The sequence below is a fragment of the Rhinoderma darwinii genome, chromosome 1 (assembly GCF_050947455.1).
Source record: "Rhinoderma darwinii isolate aRhiDar2 chromosome 1, aRhiDar2.hap1, whole genome shotgun sequence".
Classification (NCBI taxonomy): domain Eukaryota; kingdom Metazoa; phylum Chordata; class Amphibia; order Anura; family Rhinodermatidae; genus Rhinoderma; species Rhinoderma darwinii.
In genome coordinates, this window is record NC_134687.1 from 630,422,985 (window position 1) to 630,444,300 (window position 21,316).

The following is a 21,316-nucleotide window of genomic DNA, read 5'->3' on the forward strand; positions in this document are numbered from 1 at the left end:
AACAGCAATTTTTCCATAGTTTTTTATTAATTTTTTTACGGCGTTCACCGTGTGGGTTAAATAATGTAATAGATTTATAGTCGGGGTCGTTACGGACGCGGCGATACCAAATATGTGTAACTTTATTTAGTTTTTTTAATAGTAAAGCAGTTTGTAAGGGGAAAAGCTGGGTTTTTCATTTTTTTTTAAATTAACTTTATTAAACTTTTTTTTCACTTTTTTACTAGTCCCATTAGGGGACTATAATATGCGATTCTGCGATCGCATTTATAATACGCTGCAATACTTTTGTATTGCAGTGTATTACTGCCTGTCCGTTTAACACGGACAGGCATCTGCTAGGTCATGCCTGCGGCATGATCTAGCAGGCATTCACTCCAAGCAGACCTGGGGGCCTTTATTAGACCCCCGGCTGCCATTAGAGACACAGACACTCGGCGATCGTATTGCAGGGTGTCGGTGGGAGAGAGAGGGAGCTCCCTCCCTCTCTCCAAAACAACTCAGATGCGGTGCTCGCTATTGAGCACCGCATCTGAGGGGTTAAACGTGTGAGATCGATACTAATATCGATCTCACACGGCAGAGCAGGGACGCTCCCAGCCCTCAGCTGCCTCTGGCAGCTGAGAGCAGGGAGATTTGACAGCTCCCTGCTCTGTTTACTTGTTCCGATGCCGCGACGTAAAAAGTCTATGGCATCGGAATAAGGCCCGTTAGTGACCGACGTAGAAACACGATGGGCCGGTCCCTAACGGGTTAAAGGTTCTACGAGCTGTGGGAGGTTAACCTCAGAGGATTGTAGAGATGGGGACCAGTTTCCCGTCTGATAAGACCTGAGAAAAGCATAGAGGGCGTGCTTTGAACCTCTTAGAAAGAATTGGAGGAAAGGCCAGGTGGAAAAATGAAATTATCATTGATTGGTAGAAGCAGACCCTTAGGGTCAATAAGGGAGCCACTGACTCCCACAGCCTGTAGGGTAGCTATGGTGTGATATGTACTGAATGACAAGGGTGTTGTAAGGGCCCAGGTCCAAGGAGGTGTAGTTAAGGCACTAGGACAGATATTTTGTGCAATACATACCAACAATTTAGCTGCAGCATTATGAAACATTTCCATAAGGCGGGAATGAGAATAGGCCAAATAGCATAGGTGACAGTCCGGCATACCAAACCCACCGACAGCCATTCAGCAGAGCACAAACCTTTCTGCAAATCCTAGAACGTCCCGATCACCAAATAAAAGAACCAAAGCAACGTAGAACACATCTCCAAAAAGGAGGATGGGATGTTGATGGAGAAAGTCTGCAGGAGGTATAGTACTCGAGGCAGCAGGTTCATCTTTAAAATATTACATCTAACGAACCAGGACATTTCCTTATTGTTCCAAGAGGTCGGCTCTTTGGTAAACTGTTACATTAAGGAGACTAAATTCATGGCGAGAAAAATGTGGACACCTGAATATGTGATACAAACAACAGGTCATACAAAGAACAAGTGGGGTTTTCAATGATCTTCAGCTAGTGGGGGGGGGGGGGGAGAGAAGAGTAAGAAATGAAGAGCTTCGGATTTAGAAAATTATTCTTGAAGTTGGACCGTTCTCAAAAGCATGGCAACTCAGACATCAGGGTGGGTAAAGAAATATGCGTTTTCGTAATGTAGATCAGAAGATCGTCGGTGAACGGAAAACATTTATATTCATGGATCTGGAGGATTGTATTAACCGAAAAAAAAAAAACACGCACGCACATATTTAAACCTACTGGCTTATAAAAAGACGCTTAAAGGAGACCTTCCAGAAGAGATGTTCCAAAAGTGCTATTTAGTGTACACCAGATTATAGCGGAGATCTGATCGCTTGTCCAGGTGTAAATCTTTGGGGAAAAAAACACCATGGACCCAAATAAAAACCAAAAACGCATAGCAATAGAATGGAAAAACATCAAATAAAAAAAAGCACGGTTTGTATTGCATTTTACGTTTCACTATAGATTTTCACGTAGCTCCTGGACGCAGCATTTTTTGGCACTAAAAAAACCCGCCAGGAACGCCACAAACAACACACTGAGTGTGAAACCACCCTAACAGTGTCAAGATTGGAAGTGTCAAAGGAAGCCCTTGATCAGCACTAATGGAGGTGCTTAAAGGGAATGTGTCGCTAGAAATTTTTTTATTTTTTTTTAGTTAAACAGTTAGTGTATACATGATTAGACATTGTTCTAATTTTTTTAATTTTTTCACAAGTCGGGAAATATTATAAATTAGATTCTAATTTATAACATTTCCCTGTGCTGGTCACTAGAGGGAGCAATTCCCAAAATTGCAGCATTGGCATGTGGTAAAGCAACCATATTGCTTTATGCTGCAAAATTTGAGAAGACACTAGTGTCCTCAAACAATCCCCCCTCCTTTATCCTGGCTAGTGCCAGGAGAAAGGAGGGGATTGAATATGCCGTCATTTTTTGAGCGACTACACAGTGTAGTAGGCTTTCATACAGTGGTTATAACACAAAAATGACTTACCTGCTCCTGCCGACGCCTCTCCCTCCGGTCCGTCTGCTCCCTCCGCTTGCTTCTGAACACATTCCCGGAAGAAGCGTCCGGAGTACTGTCCGGCCGCGGCTTCCGGTCCACAAGACATGGCGCCGGATGTCGCTCGGCCGAAGACCTTCCATTTGGACTGTGTGGGAGCGGTGCATGCGCCGCTCCCACACAGACCGCGTACGCTATAGTGAATGGAATGGCTCCCGTTCGTATTCTCTATGGGGATGTGTGTGCCATATTCCATCACTGTATGTGTCGTTAATCGACACACACAGAGATGGAAAAAAAAATGGCAGCCCCCATAGAGAAGTAAAAGAATGAAAAACTTAAAAAGTAAAACACAACAACACAAATAAATAAAATGTATTTAAATATCAAACTAAAACCAATATTATATTAAAAAAAAATAATTTCGGGACACATTGCCTTTAAGTGATTAAACTGAGTTTTGTCGGATCCGGCCGTTAATGCAGCTTTTAATCCAGGCTGGCGCTCCCAAAAGACTGATGCTAAGCCTAGTGCATGACCGGATTCATAGAACACTTTGTAGAGAACTTCTATGTGCAGTCACAGCTCCCTCAGGTCCTGCACGATGTATAACACATTGTCTGAAGTAGGGTTGTCACCATACCAGAATTTGGACTTTGATACCGATACTTTGTGTAGTATTGCGATTTTCGATACCAAAACTATACTTTGCCAACAGTAATAAAAAAAAAAAAAAAGTTCTTCCATTTTCTGATGTGAGGCACGTGGTGTGATGAATTTTGAATGTGTCTCACGTTAATAGTAATTAACGCCATCATGTTCCTCAGTCATAATGGGTAAGGTACACGATGGGCTTAATTACTATTAATGTGAGGCACATGGAGGTTAAATTCATCACACCTCGTGCCTCACATTAATAAGTGAAAGAAAGTCGTTTATTTTATTTTTTACAGCGTACACATCATAAATGACGCAAAAAATTTGTTGTTTAATGTATTGAAACTTATTTTAAGGTTTATTGTAAAAAAAAATATGTATGTGTATTTCTATTATTTAACATTACTATGCTTTTACTTTTTTATTTTTAAACTTTAATGTACTGGCATATCTATATGCCAGTACATTAGCCTGTGTACAGATAGTACACAGGAAGTTATTAGGACATACCTAAGTATGCCCTAACAACAGGAAATATGGTAAGACAGCCCTGGGGTCCTTTAATGGACCCTGGGCTGTCTGCCCATATATGGTATGTTCCTCAATCGCGTCACAGGGATTCCCTGGGACGCGATCCAAGGGGCATTCCTTCTCATTGACCCCTTGAATGCTGTGGTCAGCTTTGATCGCATCATACAGGGGAATAGCGGCGGAGATGAGGGGTTTCTCTCATCTCCGCCGTTAGAGCAGGACTGTGGCTGGGTAATACAGTCATTGCCCCGCTCCTGACAACAAGTTTGCGCGCAGTTAGCATGAGGTGATGTGGCGGCGCTGCACTAATGAGCGCAGGCACTGAAGACAGAACACGGGGATGTTTTGTAGTGCGCCCGTCTTGTTCTGTCTTCAGTGTCGCCGCTCATTAGTGCAGCGCTGGTCGCATCACCTCATGAAGACCGCGGGCACTTGTCAGGACTCAGGAGCGGGGCAATGACTGTATCACACAGCTGCAGCCCCGCTCTCATACATTCATGTGTTACAATGCTAGGCTGTGCGGCCGCACAGCTTAGTATCCAAATAAATGAAATAACGGTATCGAACCGTTTAAGGGTGCACGGCATCTAAACAGTATCGAAGTTTCGATGCATCGTGCATCCCTAGTCTGAAGTGTTATTGTAATGTAGAACTAAGGAGGAACCTCACCTTAAGAAACCTCAAAATTCACTTTCTAAATTCAATATTACTTACCTGTGGTAACATCTCCTGGAATTACCTCCTCCCCTTCACTCTTACACGGTTGATCGCCCCTCATCTGATCTTCTTCTGCTTCATCCTCCACTTTAATATTAGTCAGATCTTCCCCCTGATTTCACATATGTAACAATTCAGTACAGTACAGCAGAGAGTGCGAAGAATCTAACAGATCAACATAAGAAACCACCAAAATCTATGACCACATCTATGACCGCAGGACCAAAAAGATCCACACCCCCTATATAGATCTGGTATAGGGCTCAGCTTCATCTACCTGATGAATCTCTGGGACACTGTGATTTTCCTCTGGACAGTCCTGGGAATACAGGGGACTGGGACTTCTCTCTGGTGGATTTCTCCTACTGGATCCATCTGTGGGGAGACAAACACACAGTGACTGAATATATAACCTACTGTATACCTGTCTATATACTCCCAAGTTCCCTTTCCCTGGTGCAAATTAAAAAAATAAAAACATAAAAATGTATTACATTTATTGGTAATTGGTTTTCCGTGAGACCATGACGTCACCATGAGATTGCCTCCCTCCTGGACAGGAATTTCTTCTCTCAACACTTTCAATTCTATATTTAGTAATTTATTTATTTATCAGTGCTTAAATGACAATGTTGTGGTTCTCATCCCGTGCCGAGTTCACAGCGCCTTGGAGGCCTAAAGCGTACTCTGGCCTGTCAGACAAAAGTACCTGTAGTATAGAAAACAACTACTCAAAGTTTCCTCTCCAGAAGGGATGGGGAAACCACTGAGGTGTTAGCGAAAGTTATACATTTATATACCCCCAAGGTTCCTTTGTCGGGTGCGATTATGGGCAATAGGGAAGAAAAAAAATTACATTTACCAGAAAGTGATTTTCTGTGAGCCCATGACCACACCATGAGAGAGACTGCCTCCCATTCCTGGACAAGAAACAAGAAGCTCTGAGATAGCTTTAAAGAGGTACGCAAATGAAGACTTACACCTATGAATATACATCTCTCAGCCAAAACATCAAAACCACTGACGGATGAAGTGAATAATGTTGATTATCTCATGACAATGGCACCTTACAAGGGGTGGGAGATATTAGACAGCAAGTTAACAGTCAGTTCTTTAAGTTGATGTGTTGGAAACCAAGGACAAGCTTAAAGAGGCTCTGTCACCAGATTTTGCAACCCCTATCTGCTATTGCAGCAGATAGGCGCTGCAATGTAGATTACAGTAACGTTTTTATTTTTAAAAAACGAGCATTTTTGGCCAAGTTATGACCATTTTTGTAGTTATGCAAATGAGGCTTGCAAAAGTCCAAGTGGGTGTGTTTAAAAGTAAAAGTCCAAGTGGGCGTGTATTATGTGCGTACATCGGGGCGTTTTTAATACTTTTACTAGCTGGGCGCTCTGAAGAGAAGTATCATCCACTTCTCTTCAGAACGCCCAGCTTCTGACAGTGCAGATCTGTGACGTCACTCACAGGTCCTGCATCGTGTCGGCCACATCGGCACCAGAGGCTACAGTTGATTCTGCAGCAGCATCAGCGTTTGCAGGTAAGATCGACTTACCTGCAAACGCTGATGCTGCTGCAGAATCAACTGTAGCCTCTGGTGCCGATGTGTCCTCGCTCGTCTGACACGATGCAGGACCTGGGGAAGTGACGTCACAGCGTGATCTGCCAGAAGCTGGGCGTTCTGAAGAGAAGTGGATGATACTTCTCGTCAGAACGCCCAGCTAGTAAAAGAAGTAAAAACGCCCCGATGTACGCACATAATACACGCCCACTTGGACTTTTACTTTTAAACACACCCACTTGGACTTTTGCAAGCCTCATTTGCATAACTACAAAAATGGTCATAACTTGGCCAAAAATGCTCGTTTTTTAAAAATAAAAATGTTACTGTAATCTACATTGCAGCGCCTATCTGCTGCAATAGCAGATAGGGGTTGCAAAATCTGGTGACAGAGCCTCTTTAAGGATCTCCGCTACTTTCACAATAGCTAAATTGTGAAGGCTAGACGACTGGGTCTAAGCATCTCCAAAACGGTAGGGATGCTTCCTATATTCAGTAGTTAGTACCTACAACAGGAAGACATATGGTGAGCCAGCAATGAGCCAGGCTTAGCTATGGAAGCGGGAAACAAAGGCTAGCCCTTCTAGTCTGATCTCACAGAAGAGCTACTGTAGCACAAATTGTTTAAAAAGTTACTGCTGGTATGATAGAAAGGTCGGGCACACAGTGCATCGCTGCTTTCTGTGTTTGGGGCTGCGCAGCCATGGACTGGTCGGAGTGCCCACGCGGATCCTTATCAACTGCCCAAAGCCCCTACAATGGGGACGTGAACATCAGAACTGGACCATGGAGAAATGGTAAAAGGTGGCCTGCTTTGATGAATCATGTTTCCTTTCACATCATGTGGACAGGCGGGTGCGTCGCTTCACCAGTGAAGAGGTGGCACCAGAATGCACCATGGGAAGAAGGCAAGCAGTGGAGTCAGGGTGCTTCTCTCGGCAATGTTCTGCTGGGAAACCTTGGGTACTGGCATTCAAAGGGGGTTTTTACTTGGACACTCACCCCCTAGCTAAATGTTTTTGCTGACCAAGTACAACTGTTCATGCCAGACGTATCTCCTAATGGCAATGGCCTTGTTCATCAGGATAATGCGCCCTACCACAAAAATTGTTCAGGAATAGTTAGAGAAACATGACTATGTTGACCTTCAAATTCCCCAAATCCCAATCAGATAAAGCATCTGTAGGATGTGCTGGAAAAACAAGTCCAGTCTAGGGAGGTCACACATCCCAACTTACAAGAAATAAAAGGATCTGCTGCTAACCTCTTGGTGCCAGATACAACAGGACACTTTCAGAGGTCTTGTGGAGTCCATGCCTCGATGGCTCAGAGCTGTTTTGGCAGCAAGAGGAGGACCTGCAGAATATTAAGCAGGTGGTTTTAATGTTATGGCTGATCTCTGTATATCTTAGTTTTGCAAACTAATAGCTTAAGACACTGGCAGAGATTGATGACTGGGAGTAACATACACCCGGTACAACTGCCCATTCTCCACACTACAAATGTGCGGCATGTCACAGAATATGACTTTTTGTTCCCCTCTTGAATTACCATTCCTATAAATGCACACAGATATGTTAAGTAGAAGTCCCCATATCAAAGATTAGCAGCTAAGAGTTCTCAATGTCTGGAGAGAGCTGATTTTAACAACTTCCAGCATCATGTACTGCACAAACACAAGGTAAAACAAGGAATAGGTCAAGGTCTGTAGCGGACTTGGAGTTCAGTCTGGGAGGTGGCGATAATCGCTAAAGTAGTCAAGTAATAGTCCATGTTTGGAACGCAGATAAGCAGCAATTTGTAGCGTAAGGCAGAGACATGGTCAGGAAACGATCCAAGTTCGTTACACAAATAAGCAGCAGTAGTTTGTAGAGTCCTGGCAGCATACAAATCGCTTTTGACATGAAAATACAGAATGAAGTCATAGAAAAATGTGTGTCCCAAATTTCAGGATCTACCCTACGATTCTATACTGCTCTCTGATAGGAAAGAATAGGAGACCTGGCAGAATAACACTAAAATTAATTGTTCTAACTGGACAAACCTTCTCAAAAAGGAAGCTGGTCTAGCGAGCGCAGTTGTGCGCTATTGGTTCCAGTTTGTTTGTGAATGCTCCAACCATCAATTTATATTGTTTGACAAAACTGTGGGCAGCCATATGTTTAAGATGTATCTAGTATTACACAGCTCCCATTCAAATTAATACCAATACCTATGTTAGTCAATGGGGCCGTTCAGAATGTCAGTGATTTTCACGCAGCGTATGTCCGCTGCGTAAAACTCACGACATGTCCTATATTTGGCAGTTTTTCGCGCATCACGCACCCATTGAAGTCAATGGGTGAATGAAAACCGTGCACGGCCCACGGACGCACTTCCGTGTGCCGCGTGTGATGCGCGCTACAGTAGTCAAAACTATGAATGAAAACAGAAAAGCACCACGTGCTTTTCTGTTTACAAACATGAAAACAGAGTGTCATAATGATGGTGGCTGCGCGAAAGTCACGCAGCCACGCATCATATGCTTATGACACACAGCTTTTGAGGACCATTTGCGCGTGCAAAACGCACACGCTCGTGTGAATCTGGCCTTAAGGATTTTCTGACAAAAAAATAATAATTTAAATTTCACCTCTACTTTGCTCTAAATTCCCATGAAACACCTAAAGGGTTCATAAACTTTCTAGATGCTGCTGTGAATACTTTGAGGGGTCTAGTTTCTAAAATGGTGTGTTTCATAGGGGTTTCTAATATATAGTCCCCTCAAATCAACTTCAGAACTGAACCGGAACCTAACAAAAGAAATAAATTAGGCAATACTTCGCTTCTTACATTATACTGATAATGAGTCGTGCCCACCCCAAGATCACCCCAGATTTGACCATTTGTATAAATGGAGACCCCTATTAGACCGTTTCAGTGCCCGGTTTTCCCCAAGCATACACCCCTGAGAATTGTATTTCTATTGATAAGTCTTTGGTACATTTTAAAGGGAGGCTTCAATTCCGCCAGTATCTGCCGGGTAAGAGGGCAAGGTATGGCGTGAAGATGTATAAGCTCTGCGAGAGTGCATCAGGCTATACCTACAAATTTAGTATATGAAGGGAAGGACACCAGTATTCAGCCCCCAGAATGCCCCCCCTTACTGGCAGTTAATGCAAAAATTGTGTGGGATTTGGTGCACCTACTGCTGCTCCAGGGTGAACACCTCTACCTGGATAATTTTTATACCAGCATCCCACTCTTCAACTGCCTCACTTCCAGAAGTACTGCGTCATGCGGCACTGCTAGAAGAAATCTGAGAGCCCTCCCTAAGACTCTGCTTGGGCAAACACTCAGACGGGGTGAGAGCAGGGCACATTCTAGCAGAAACATATTGTGCGCCAAGTACAAGAGAGATGTCCTTGTATTGACAACAATACATGGTCACAACAGTACCCATGTACCTGTACGAGGTACCAGTACAGAGACCCCCAAACCAGATTGCATCCTGGACTACAATAGGTACATGGGAGGGGTGGACTTGTCAGATCAAGTCCTGAAGCCCTACAGCGCCATGCGGTGTGGTATAAGAAGTTGGCCTTGCACATCATACAGATGGCATTATACAATGCGTACGTGCTAAGTCGATGTACAAGCCAGACGGGAACTTTCCTGGAATTTCAAGAGGTGGTGATCAAGAAACTAATTTTTAGGGACCAAGTAGAAGGGGCACCCAGTACTTCTGTAAGCGAGGCCACACGCATCGTAACAGGGCAACACTTTCCAGGAGAAGTTCCCCAAACTGGCAAGAAGGGAAAAAGTCAAAAGAGGTGCAAAGTCTGCACCCGAAAACCAATCCAGCAAAATCTAAACTCCAAAGAACACACAGCGCTCCTTCCCGTCTGAGGCCACCCATGGACCCAAATGGCAGTTTATCGCCACAAATTATTAGGTATTGCTGCACTCAGGAGAAATTGGGCAACAAAATGGGGTATTTTGTTCCCTGTGAAAATAAGAAATTTTGATCACAAATGACATCTTATTGGAAAAAATGACATTTTTTAAATTTCACAGCTGTGCTGGGACAAAACTGTGCGGTCAAAATGATAACAACAACCATAAATGAATTCCTTGAGGTGTGTAGTTTCCAAAATGGGGTCACTATTGGGGGATTTCTACTGTTTTGGCACCTCAACACCTCTTCAAACCTGGCACGCTGCCTAAAATATATTCTAATAAAAAAAAGAGGCCTCAAAATGCACTAGGTGCTTCTTTGCTTCTAGGGCTTGTGTTTTAATCCACGAGAACACTAGAGACACATTTGGGACATTTCTAAAAACTGCAGAATCTGGACAATACATATTTAGTAGTATTTCTCTGATAAAACCTTCTGTGTTGCTACTGTCTATGTTGCCTCAGGTATCCTCACTGAATTATTGAACTCTGTACTTTACCTGTTTGGCCAGCTGCCATCCCGCTATGCGGCACGGCCCAGTGTGCCCACTCCCCGCATCTTTCTGCGCCGGTTGACAATCGGACAGGTCCCTGTATCCACATTCTAAATTACTACCAGTAGCCTTGCATATTGGTGTTTTACAAGGAGGATATCTAACCCTTCCTTATATCTAGTCACAATTAGAGCCATTACCAAATCCTGTGGGAGCGGGTTCCATAACTTTACGGTTTGGACAGTGACATGCGGCTTTCGAACTTCGTGATGACATTGCACTTCCTTTAATCGTAAGCAGTGACTCCGTGTTATCTGCTGCGAAAAGAATAAATTGTTTGTTTTATAGGGACATTTACTGTACATATTTATATAAAGATATCACAGCCTTCTCTTCTCTAGGGTAAATCAATTTAGTTTTGATTACTTATTTTTATAAATGAGATCTTCCATACCCCAAACCCAAAATATAACCTTCAATAAAAAACATGACGATAAGTTGAAACTAAAAAAAAACTCTGGTGTATACATTGAGGTTTTTTTTTTATATTTTCATCATAAAATAAATTGAATGTTACATTCATTTTCCTTGAAAATGGTTAATAAAAAATCTATAGTTCATCCTGAAAAAAAAACCAAGGCTACATTTATGATCAAATAAAGATATGTCCAACCATATGCAGGGGCAGATAGTTTTATTGGGATTTAAATCCAAAATCAGCGACATCATTAAAGGGATTAATATTCACCAACTATATATTCTTTTTGACATAAACAAAATATTTACAAGAAAAGTAACGGGCCAATTTTTCCAATTTTAATGTGACTGTTAAGGAGTAAAGCAGCACTCTGCTGACTAAAAGAGCCAGGGACCTCCTGTCTGCCATGAATATATACTTACAGCACATATGCACAGTGGTTATTATTTTTCTTTCAACTTGTAAGGGAAGAATTGTTTTGTTTTTTTATAATATCATTTTTTATTAATTGTTTAAGGATCTACTAGCAGAACGTCTTATCCATATTCAGAAGAGTAGACACCAGTATTAGTAGATCTCACACTGAACCTGCAGAACAGCTTTCCTCATGATTGTCATGTTGTCTGTTGTTCCCACATAGTAGAACTTTACAATCCCCATGTTGGAGAGATTAGTCAATGTATAGAAGGAGAAAAAGAAGGAATCTTCTGGCACATCCTTAAAATGTACAAATTTATTCGGCAAATATAGTTAAAATTCCAAGACAGAGCACGTTAGCCGTCTAGACAATTATGCGTTTCGAACAAAATGTTCTTACTCATAGTATGCTAGATTCCTTCTTTTTCTCCTTCTATACAAGCTCCCCTCCGTTGCACTCCGTCATTGAGGAACTATAGATATTATAAAGTATCTGGTGAGCACACTTTTTGAAATTAACTTAATACCATGTGAACATATGTACCCTAGTTAAGCCCATGACATATTGCGGTTGTTAACAGCCAGTCTATTTCGTACATCTAATACTAGAAGCACACCTGCCTGGTCTGACAGGGATGATAAACTGGAGTATGACTTATAGTGAGAAGTAGGGCTGTCACGCTACCAGAATTTGGACTTCGATACCGATACTTCATGTAGTATTGCAATTTGTAATACCAAAATTATACTTTGCCAACAATACAAAAAAAAAAAAAACAGAAAAAAAAAAAGAATTCCTTCAAGTCGTTGATATGAGGCACCTGGTCTTAGGAATTTTGAATCTCCATGTACCTCACATTAATAGTAATTAACCCCATCATGTTCCTCCTCACCGTCATAATGGGCAACATTGGGTTGATGTGTCAGGTACATGATAGGTGTTAATTACTATTAATGTGAGGCACATGGAGGTTCAAAATTCATACCACCACGTGCCTCACATTAATAAATAATCAGTGACCCCATCATTTCCCTCACATAATGGCAACATTTGGGTAAACCGCTTAGGGACACTGTAAATTTTGGCCTAGAGGACAGAACAATTTTGTTATTTTTTTCTCCCGCGTTCATAACTTTAATTTTTTTGCTTGACGAAGCTGCAGGAGACTTTGTTTTATGGTACGTTTACATTATCGCTTAATTTATATACCGTACATTTTTATTTCAACAAAAACGCAGAAAAAAAACACTTCACCGATAAAAAGCATTCACCAATAATCATAAATGACGTTTTAAATTTGTTGTGCAGGTCGTGTTGATACTAAATATGTGTATATTATTTTATGTATTGGAACGTATTATAATGTTTGTTGTAAAAAAAAAAAAAAATATTTTTCTATTGAACATTATATTTTTTTATTACTTTATAACTTTTATTTTTTAGCTTTAATTTACTGGCATATATCTACATGCCAGTACATAAGCCTGTGTATTAATAGTACACAGGCAGATGTAAGGAGATCCGTATCAGTATGTCCTAACAACAGGAAATATAGTGAGACAGTCCTGGGGTCCTTCAATGAACCCTGGGCTGTAAATCCATATATGGTATGTCCCTCGATCGCGTCACAGGAATTCCCTGTGACGCAATTAAGGGGAGTCCCCCTTCTCATTTTCCCCTTGAATGCTGCAGTCAGCTTTGATCATGGCATACAAGGAAATAGTGGTGAAGATCAAAAGGTTTCTCTGATCTCCACCGTTAGAGCGGGGCTGCGGCTGTGGAATACTGCCATTGCCCTGCTCCTGATCGCGCGGGCACAAATGTGCAGCATAATGTGACGAGGCTGGCGGGGCACTGAAGATAGAACATTGCAGGTGCTGTGCGCCTGCCATGTTCTCTGACTTCAGGGCCGGCGCCGCTGCTCATTAGTGCGGCTCCGGCCGGATCACATTTTGCCAGTGACTACATTCATGTGTTAGTAAGCGGTGTGGCCGCACAGCTTAGTATCGAAATACACAAATCCACGGTATAGAACCGTTTGGGGGTGCACGACATCGAAAGAGTATCGATATTTCGATGCATCGTGCAGACCTACTGAGAAGTACACAATGATCCGACCTCCTCCTCCAGTCGTGTATAGTAATTGTACGCTGCTTGTAGAGTGACTAGTGACTATCAGACATGAAGGTAGAAGTATGCTATGCTGTACTATCACTATGAAAGGATGGATCTGTTCACATCAGGTTTGAGCCTTCTGTCAGAGGTATACATCAGGAGGGTTTCCTAACTTATACATTGTATAGTAATATAGTGGCATACAGTGTCCTTGAGCTCCCATGTAAAAAAAAAAAATGTATACGGTGATTGCATAAATTGTTTTGCTGGATGAATCTGCATAGAATAGCCTTGTCTATGATACCAACCTGTTGAAAGCCAAAATCACACTCTTTTGGCATCTGTTGGGTAAATGGAGCCCCATAGACACAGTGGACATACGTGTATACAGAAAACCTAGGGCTCTAATGCGATGTGAAAAGAATCAAAATTGTGGAGCTCGTAAATTACATGTCATTGAACACACGCGTATATGTACTGCACATGACGGTATAAAAGGCTCCAACGCGGCTGCCAGTGCCTACAGTAACGCTAAACATACATATCTATCTGTCCCTTCATACCTTGTGATGTGCGCGGCCGGTAGCTTTCCATCATGGCCTCCTCGTACAGATCCTTGTGTCCTTCTAGATACTCCCACTCCTCCATGGAGAAATAGACAGTGACATCCTGACACCTTATAGGAACCTGACACACACAATGATACAGTCATTACCCAGACACCTCCAGTGCTGTTACTGTAGAATTTCCCAGCATTCCCAGCAGTGTCACCTCTCCAGTCAGCAGCTCCGTCATCTTGTAGATCAGTTCTAAGATCTTCTTATTGTTCTTCTCATGTACACGGGAGTGAGGGGGAAGCTCTTTGATGGGATTCGGACTACTGCTCCATCCACCTGACTCATGCAGATGGATGTTGGGAGTCGCACAGTCACCACATGTCTTCTTCACTATTGTGTAATCCTGTGTATAATAGAGGAGACATTTAGGGGGGAAAAAAAAAAACTGGATTTTTTTGAGTACTCACTGTAAAATCTTTTTTTTTGCCTAGTACATGGGGGGGGGGGGGGGGACACACAGACCGTAAGTATATTCTTTTGCCACTAGGTGGCTTGACACTATGAAGTTACTCGCCATACGGGATATACCCAGCCCATAGACACTGAGCTATTCAGTCTGTACACAAGCAGGAGGAGAAGCAGATACAAGATAAGTACGTCAAACATGAAAGGGGAATCCCTCAAACTGACAACCGTAAATGTAAACATTTCTTGAAAACAATTGGCTGGGAGCGGTGTCCCCCGATGAACTGGACAAGAAAATAATTTTACGGCAAGTAATCAAGAAAAAAAATCCTGTTTTCTTGTTAGTTACATTGGGGGACACAGACTGTGGGGCGTCCCAGAGTAGCCCCCAGGGGCGGGAACATAACACAGGACATAGTCAGCTATTTACAGATGTCTGCAACACCTTGTGACCCAGAGAAGTGTCTGCAGACGCAAAGGTATGCACCTGGCAGACCTTGACCAATGTGTGCAGAGACGACCACGTGGCCGCCTTGCACAATTGAAGAGCAGGGGCCTGATGGCGAACAGCCCAGGTAGCCCCAACCACTCTGGTAGAGAGGGCCGTGACCCGGAAAGGGGAAACCTTTCCCCTGACGCAATAGTTCTCGCAAACAAGTATTCGAATCTACCGAGCAATACTGGCCTTAGACGCCGCCAAACCCTTCCTGGAACCCTCTGGGAGGATGAAGAGGAAATCCGACCGCCGGAAGGAAGCAGTGATAGAAAGGTAAATACGTAGAGCACAGACAATATCCAGGTTGTAGAGGAAATGCTCTCTAGGATGACTGGGAAGGACTAAAAGATGGCAAGTCAATATCCTCATTCATATGGAAGGCCGAAATCACTTTAGGTAAAAAAAAAAAAAGGTGCTGTGCGGAGAACCGCCTTGTCTTGGTGTAAAGTCAAACATGGAGAACAAGAGAGCCACCAACTCCGGATGGAGGTCACAGAAACTAGAAAAATCACCTTCCAGGACAGAAAACTGAGAAATGTCTCTCAAGGATTCAAATGGTGTCGACTGTAAGACATCCAAAACCAAATTCTAATCCCATTAGGGGATTGAAAGACGATAAGAGGAGACCGCATGAGCAACCACCTGCAAAAAAGTCTTAAATGTTAGCTTTAGACACCAACGGGCAACCAAATAAGATGGAAGGGAAGACACCTGCCCCTTCAGGGAGCTGAGCGCTAAACAGTGATCCAAACCCCTTTGTAAAAAGGATAGAACCCTGGATAAGGAAAAAAGCAAGGGAGGAAGTTTGCGATCCTCACACCAACCAAGGTAAGCCTTCCATGTACGATGGTAAACGTGGGCTGAAGAAGACTTTCTGGCCTTAAGTATAATAAGTTAGGATAACAATCTTCAAAAATCCATGAGAACTCAGAACGGCGGCTTTAATAGCCACACCATTAAACGCGGCGACCTTAAATTCTGGTGGAAGAGAGGTTGTTGAGAGAGAAGTTCAGGACGGAGGTGTAAGAGCCACAGGACATTAGCCACAGGGACAAGAGGTCCGCAAACCAACAGCGGCGCGGCCAATCCAGGGATACCAGAATGGCAGGAATCGTTTTCACCTTGATCCGTCGGAGGAACGGCAGGAGAGGCTAGGAAGATACAGGATACTGAAGTCCCACCAGGACGCCACGAGAGCAGCCACGGCGCATACATCTGGATCCCGAACTCGGGAGATGAAGCAGATGACCCGTCGATTGAACCTTGAGGCCAAATTTGGTCGAAGACATCTTGATGAAGAGACCACCCCCCCGGGGATCCACCATTTCACGAATGAGAAAGTCCGTGACCCAATTGTCAACCCGGTAATGTGAACTGCTGAGAAAGCCGGAGCATGAGCTTCTGCACAGACCAGGATACTGTAAGTCTCGGCCATCACTGCAAGGTCCTCCCCGGTTATTTAGAGAGGCCACGTCCGTGGCATTGTCTGTCTGAACCCTCACCAGGTGTCCGGACAGAGACAGAGTCCAATGCAGGAGACACAGAAAAATGGATGACAATTCCAGAAGATTGATGGGAAGAGAAGATTCCGGTGGATCGGTCCCACCGGGAGAAGATCACCCACTGAAGAGGGCAAGAGTGGAATTGTGCAAATGGACGTGTCTCAATTGAGGCTACCACGGTTCTGAGAACCCACATGAAGACGATCGGCACAGCCATCTGTAAGGAACTAATCCCTTCTTGAAGAATAAAGAGACGTTCTGGATGAAGGAAGACCTTTGCAGAGACCCCAAAAACACGATCTACTGTGAAGGAGATAGAGATTTGGACGAGTTGATAATCCAACCGAACCGACTCAGAGTGTCCAGAGTGATCTGTAGCGCCATCTTGTCCTCTCAGGAGGGAGACTGGATTAGGATGTCGTTCAGGTGACCAACACACCCCTGGTGCGAAGGAGAACCATCATGACAGAGAACCTTTGTAGAAACACTCGGGGAAGTGGTCAGACCGAAAGGAAGGGCCACGAATTGGTAATGACAAGACACAGAAGAGCTGGTGGGTAGCACAGATCGTAACATGCAGATATGCGTCCTTGATGTCCACAGAAGAAAGAATTCCCCTGAACCGTCCCTTTTGGGGACGACAAAAAGGTTGGAATAAAAGCCCCGAAACCTTTGGTTCAATGGTTCAATGGTACAATGGTACCGGAATGATTACTCCCTAAAGAAGCAGAGAATTTACTGCCTGAAAAAAGGGTGCGGTCCTGGATGCGGACTGTGGAACAGCGAACTGAAAGAAAAGCTCAGGAGGGAGGTTGGCAACTACCTCTTGAACCCAGGCGTCCGAAATTTGAGAGAGCCAGACGTCTTTGCAGTGCAGAAGCCTGCCGCCAACCAGAGTCAAGTCGAGGGCGCATCTTTATGTAGACTTGGCCTTGCAGTTCCAACCTTTGAAGGTTGAGGTCGGGGAAGCCAGGAGGGCCTGGCGTTGAGGGAAGTTTTGGCCTTCTAATTCTGGCGAGTCTGCTGCCTGCAGGAAGTGGTGTTGGCCTTTTTTGGCTGAGGTAGTGCGCTTAGGTCTATTCTGAGGAAGATAGGTGCTTTTGCCACTCGTGACTTCCGAGCTAATCTCGTCCAACCTAGGCCCAAAGAGACGAGACCCTGAAAAAGGTGGAGCAGTCAAGGAGCGCTTGGAGGCTGAATCAGTAGACCAAGCCTAGTGCCAGGTGGTCCTGCAAACAGTGACAGAGGAGGCCCGCGTCACCAGGCGGGCAGCTTCGCAGATATACTTGGACACATTGGAGTAGGTGAGACAGATCTACTAGTTCCTCCTGAGGAGCGCCTGAAAGCAGGCCATGATGGAGTTTGTGAGCTCATTCACTGACTGCTCTGCTAAACTAGAATGATTAAAAAATTGGGTAAAAGGCATAGCCCGAGGCCTCAAAAGTGGTTTTAGCAAAGGAGTCCACGTGGCGATCCTTGAAGGAATTTTAATCCGCCATCGTCAAGGTAGTGGCCTTGGCAAAGAGAGAAACCTGAGGATCTACGACCGGAGTCCGCACCCAAATGGAAGAAATGTCCTCCTGAAAACATCCGGACAGCTACAGTGGGAAAACTTCTTGTCTGGGTGCTTCCATTTCTTAAAAACTATACCCACTAGTTCCAAGTGGGCTCGAAAAACAGCCTGAGAATGTTGTGGCTGAAGGAAAGAAATGGTGTCCGAGCAAGGGGAAGGTGCAGAATCAGTGACCTGAAGTGTATCACAAAAAGCTCTAATTAGCACCTCCACTAAGGATGCCGCAGAGGAAGCCGGAAGGTCGAAAACCAGGGTCGGGTTGCATTACTTGGTGTGTTACAAGAGCTTATCTTATGCTTTTATCTATATCTGTTTTTGTAAGTGTGGAATAAACTCGTGGAATTTGCTCCCTTGCTGGAGATTTAGAACATCAAGTACTAGGATATACACAGCAAGCAGTTGCATTTCTGCAGTTGCATTCCTGTGTGGAACCACAAGTACCAGCGAGATACACACACCAGTGGAAATCTGGATCGTTCTTTCTGCATGCTAGCTGGGGGAAGGTCAAACCCTTGATGAACACTTCAGACTTTACATCCACAACCGTCTGATCAGTAAAAAAACTACCAATTTGTCTCTGTTTTTTGTGGTGTTGAGGATTTCACCTCTTTTTTACCTGCTCCAGTTGTTCATCTCCTTGTTGAGATATTTCAGTGAGTAGAGAGCTGAGCTATATATTTGGTTGATACAATAACTCTATAGGGACTGAATGAGAACATTAAATGTACAGGGTGGGCCATTTATATGGATACACCTAAATAAAATGGGAATGGTTGGTGATATTTACTTCCTGTTTGTGGCATATTAGTATATGAGAGGGGGGAAACTTTTCAAGCTGGGTGTTGACCTCCATTTTGAAGTCGGCCATTTTGTATCCAACTTTAGTTTTTTCAATGGGAAGAGGGTCATGTGACACATCAAACTTATCGAGAATTTCACAAGAAAAACAATGGTGTGCTTGGTTTTAACGTTACTTTATTCTTTCATTAGTTATTTACAAGTTTCTGACTACTAATAAAATGTGTTCAAAGTGCTGCCCATTGTGTTGGATTGTCAATGCAACCCTCTTCTCCCACTCTTCACACACTGATAGCAACACCGCAGAAGAAATGCTAGCACAGGCTTCCAGTATCCGTAGTTTCAGTTGCTGCACATCTCGTATCTTCACAGCATAGACAATTGCCTTCAGATGACCCCAAAGATAAAAGTCTAAGGGGGTCAGATTGGGAGACCTAGGGGGCCATTCAACTGGCCCACGACGACCAATCCACTTTCCAGGAAACTCGAGCAGCACCTTGAACACATTTTATAAGTGGTCAGAAACTTGTAAATAACTCATGAAAGAATAAAGTAACGTTAAAACCAAGCACACCATTGTTTTTCTTGTGAAATTCTCGATAAGTTTGATGTGTCACATGACCCTCTTCCCACTGAAAAAACTAAAGTTGGATACAAAATGGCCAACTTCAAAATGGTCAACACCCAGCTTGAAAAGTTTCCCCCCTCCCATATACTAATGTGCCACAAACAGGAAGTTAAGATCACCAACCATTCCCATTTTATTTAGGGTCTATCCATATAAATGGCCCACCCTGTATATCGTCCCTCTGTTCTATAATTTGTTTAAATGTAAAAGTTTGTCTCCTGTATAGAGGCAAGGGTTTTATGTTTTTTTACCTCGTACTTTTTTGAATTTCAAAAAGGATGCTTTTCCTGCCTTAGGAAATGTGAGGAAAAAGAACACCTGGTCCGAAGAAGTGCCTCCTCTGCCTCTATAACTCTGATCTCTTACATTTTAGGAATAAGGATTCCTTTTATATACGGTGCACGCAAAATTTATATTAATTTTCAAATTTGATGATTTCATTAGGGCAATGTATTTGTGAGATAAAAAAAGTTAAAATGTATTATGCACAGTTACTTTAAATTGATATACGCAATTAATGTCATCATTAGTACTATTATACTTACTACTTTAGCTATTGTATAATATATTTTAGTATAAAGCATAATTATCCACTTCCCTGTAGGTTTTACATATCACATATATGCACTTTTTTCTTTGCACTGCTTTAGCACTTTTTATTTGGGTGCACTCACATTTTTTTTTTTTGGGCACTGCACTGTCAGTATACAATAACTTAAAGTGTACCTAAACTTTCAGAAAACTTCTGACATGTTATAGCGACATGTCAGAAGTTTAGATCGATGGGGGACGTGCACTGAGACCCCACATTTCGCTAAAACAAAACGACAGAAGTGCTCGGGTGAGCGCTGAGCTGCTACGTTTCTGATAAGCTTTTCTCGAAAGTCCACACACCGCTACATTGGCTTTCCGAGAAAAGCCAATCAGAAACCAAGCGGCTCAGCGCTTATACGAGCACTTCTGCAGCATTGTTTGAGCGATCGGTGGGCGTCTCAATGCTCGGACCCTCACCGATCAAAACTTCTTACATGTCACTATGACACGTCAGAAGTTTTCTGAAAGTTTAGTTACACGTTAAATGGACACTAACCTTTGAAACATATGCTAATCTGATAGCATCCCTGATATATATCAAATTAGTAATTTACTTACTGTTAAAAAAAAAAATTTCATGAAAATTCTGTGTGAAGTTACTGCCACTAGGTGTCTACCTTCCTGTAATTTACTGTTCACCCCATTGTCAAGTAAAATCTGCCAATAGAAGTCTATGGAGAGGTGAGGGGGAGCAGGAGCAGAGAGGCACATATACCCTGCCAATACAAATCAATGGAGAGGTGAGGGCGAACAGGAGGGAGCAGAGAGAAAGAGACATACATGCTGCCAACACAAGTCTATGGTGAGGGGAGGGAGGGGGAGGAAGAAGCAGGAGAAGAGAAAAGCACAAGCACGCTGCCCTAAAAACTCAATTAAAAGGGGATAAGAGAGGAGAGCAGGAGCAGTGAGAAAGACAGATGTGCTGCAGCTTCCTGTTAAGTGTTTTCTTTCACCCCAGTGTTAGATTCTCAGCTACACTGCTGTATAATCTCATCCATGCTGTTGCAACTTCTATGCATGTGATAGATAGAGATTGAAGAGCAGGACTCTCCTCTTCTATGTGTGCAGTGTATAGGAGACATGATAGCCGTTAGGCTTTGCCCACTTTCTCAGAGAAAACTGAGTATTAGAGTTAGAACCTGCAGAGAGGAAAATGGCCAGAAATAGGGTTATACCTCATGTAGACACATGAGAGTTTATTCTGAAAAGTCACCTGAAAAGTTAGGCACGCTTCAATACTTGCTTAGTATACTTTCAATTGTTTTCCT

General features: G+C 43.2%; 1 protein-coding gene across 2 annotated transcripts in view; it reads right to left on the minus strand.

Annotated features, from left to right (window-relative positions):
• The window catches only part of LOC142665235 (uncharacterized), a 55,892-nt gene that overhangs the window by 20,319 nt on the left and 14,257 nt on the right, over window positions 1-21,316 (minus strand). The window contains exons 3-7 of one of the 2 annotated variants that reach the window (XM_075844974.1): window positions 14,207-14,395; window positions 13,999-14,122; window positions 10,625-10,738; window positions 4,708-4,805; window positions 4,428-4,542 (exon numbers count right to left, since the gene is read on the minus strand). In XM_075844974.1, the coding sequence (XP_075701089.1) occupies window positions 4,428-4,542; window positions 4,708-4,805; window positions 10,625-10,738; window positions 13,999-14,122; window positions 14,207-14,395 (640 nt within the window). Of the gene's footprint in view, window positions 1-4,427; window positions 4,543-4,707; window positions 4,806-10,624; window positions 10,742-13,998; window positions 14,123-14,206; window positions 14,396-21,316 lie in introns of both variants that reach the window. The other variant, XM_075844898.1, reaches the window with a different exon arrangement.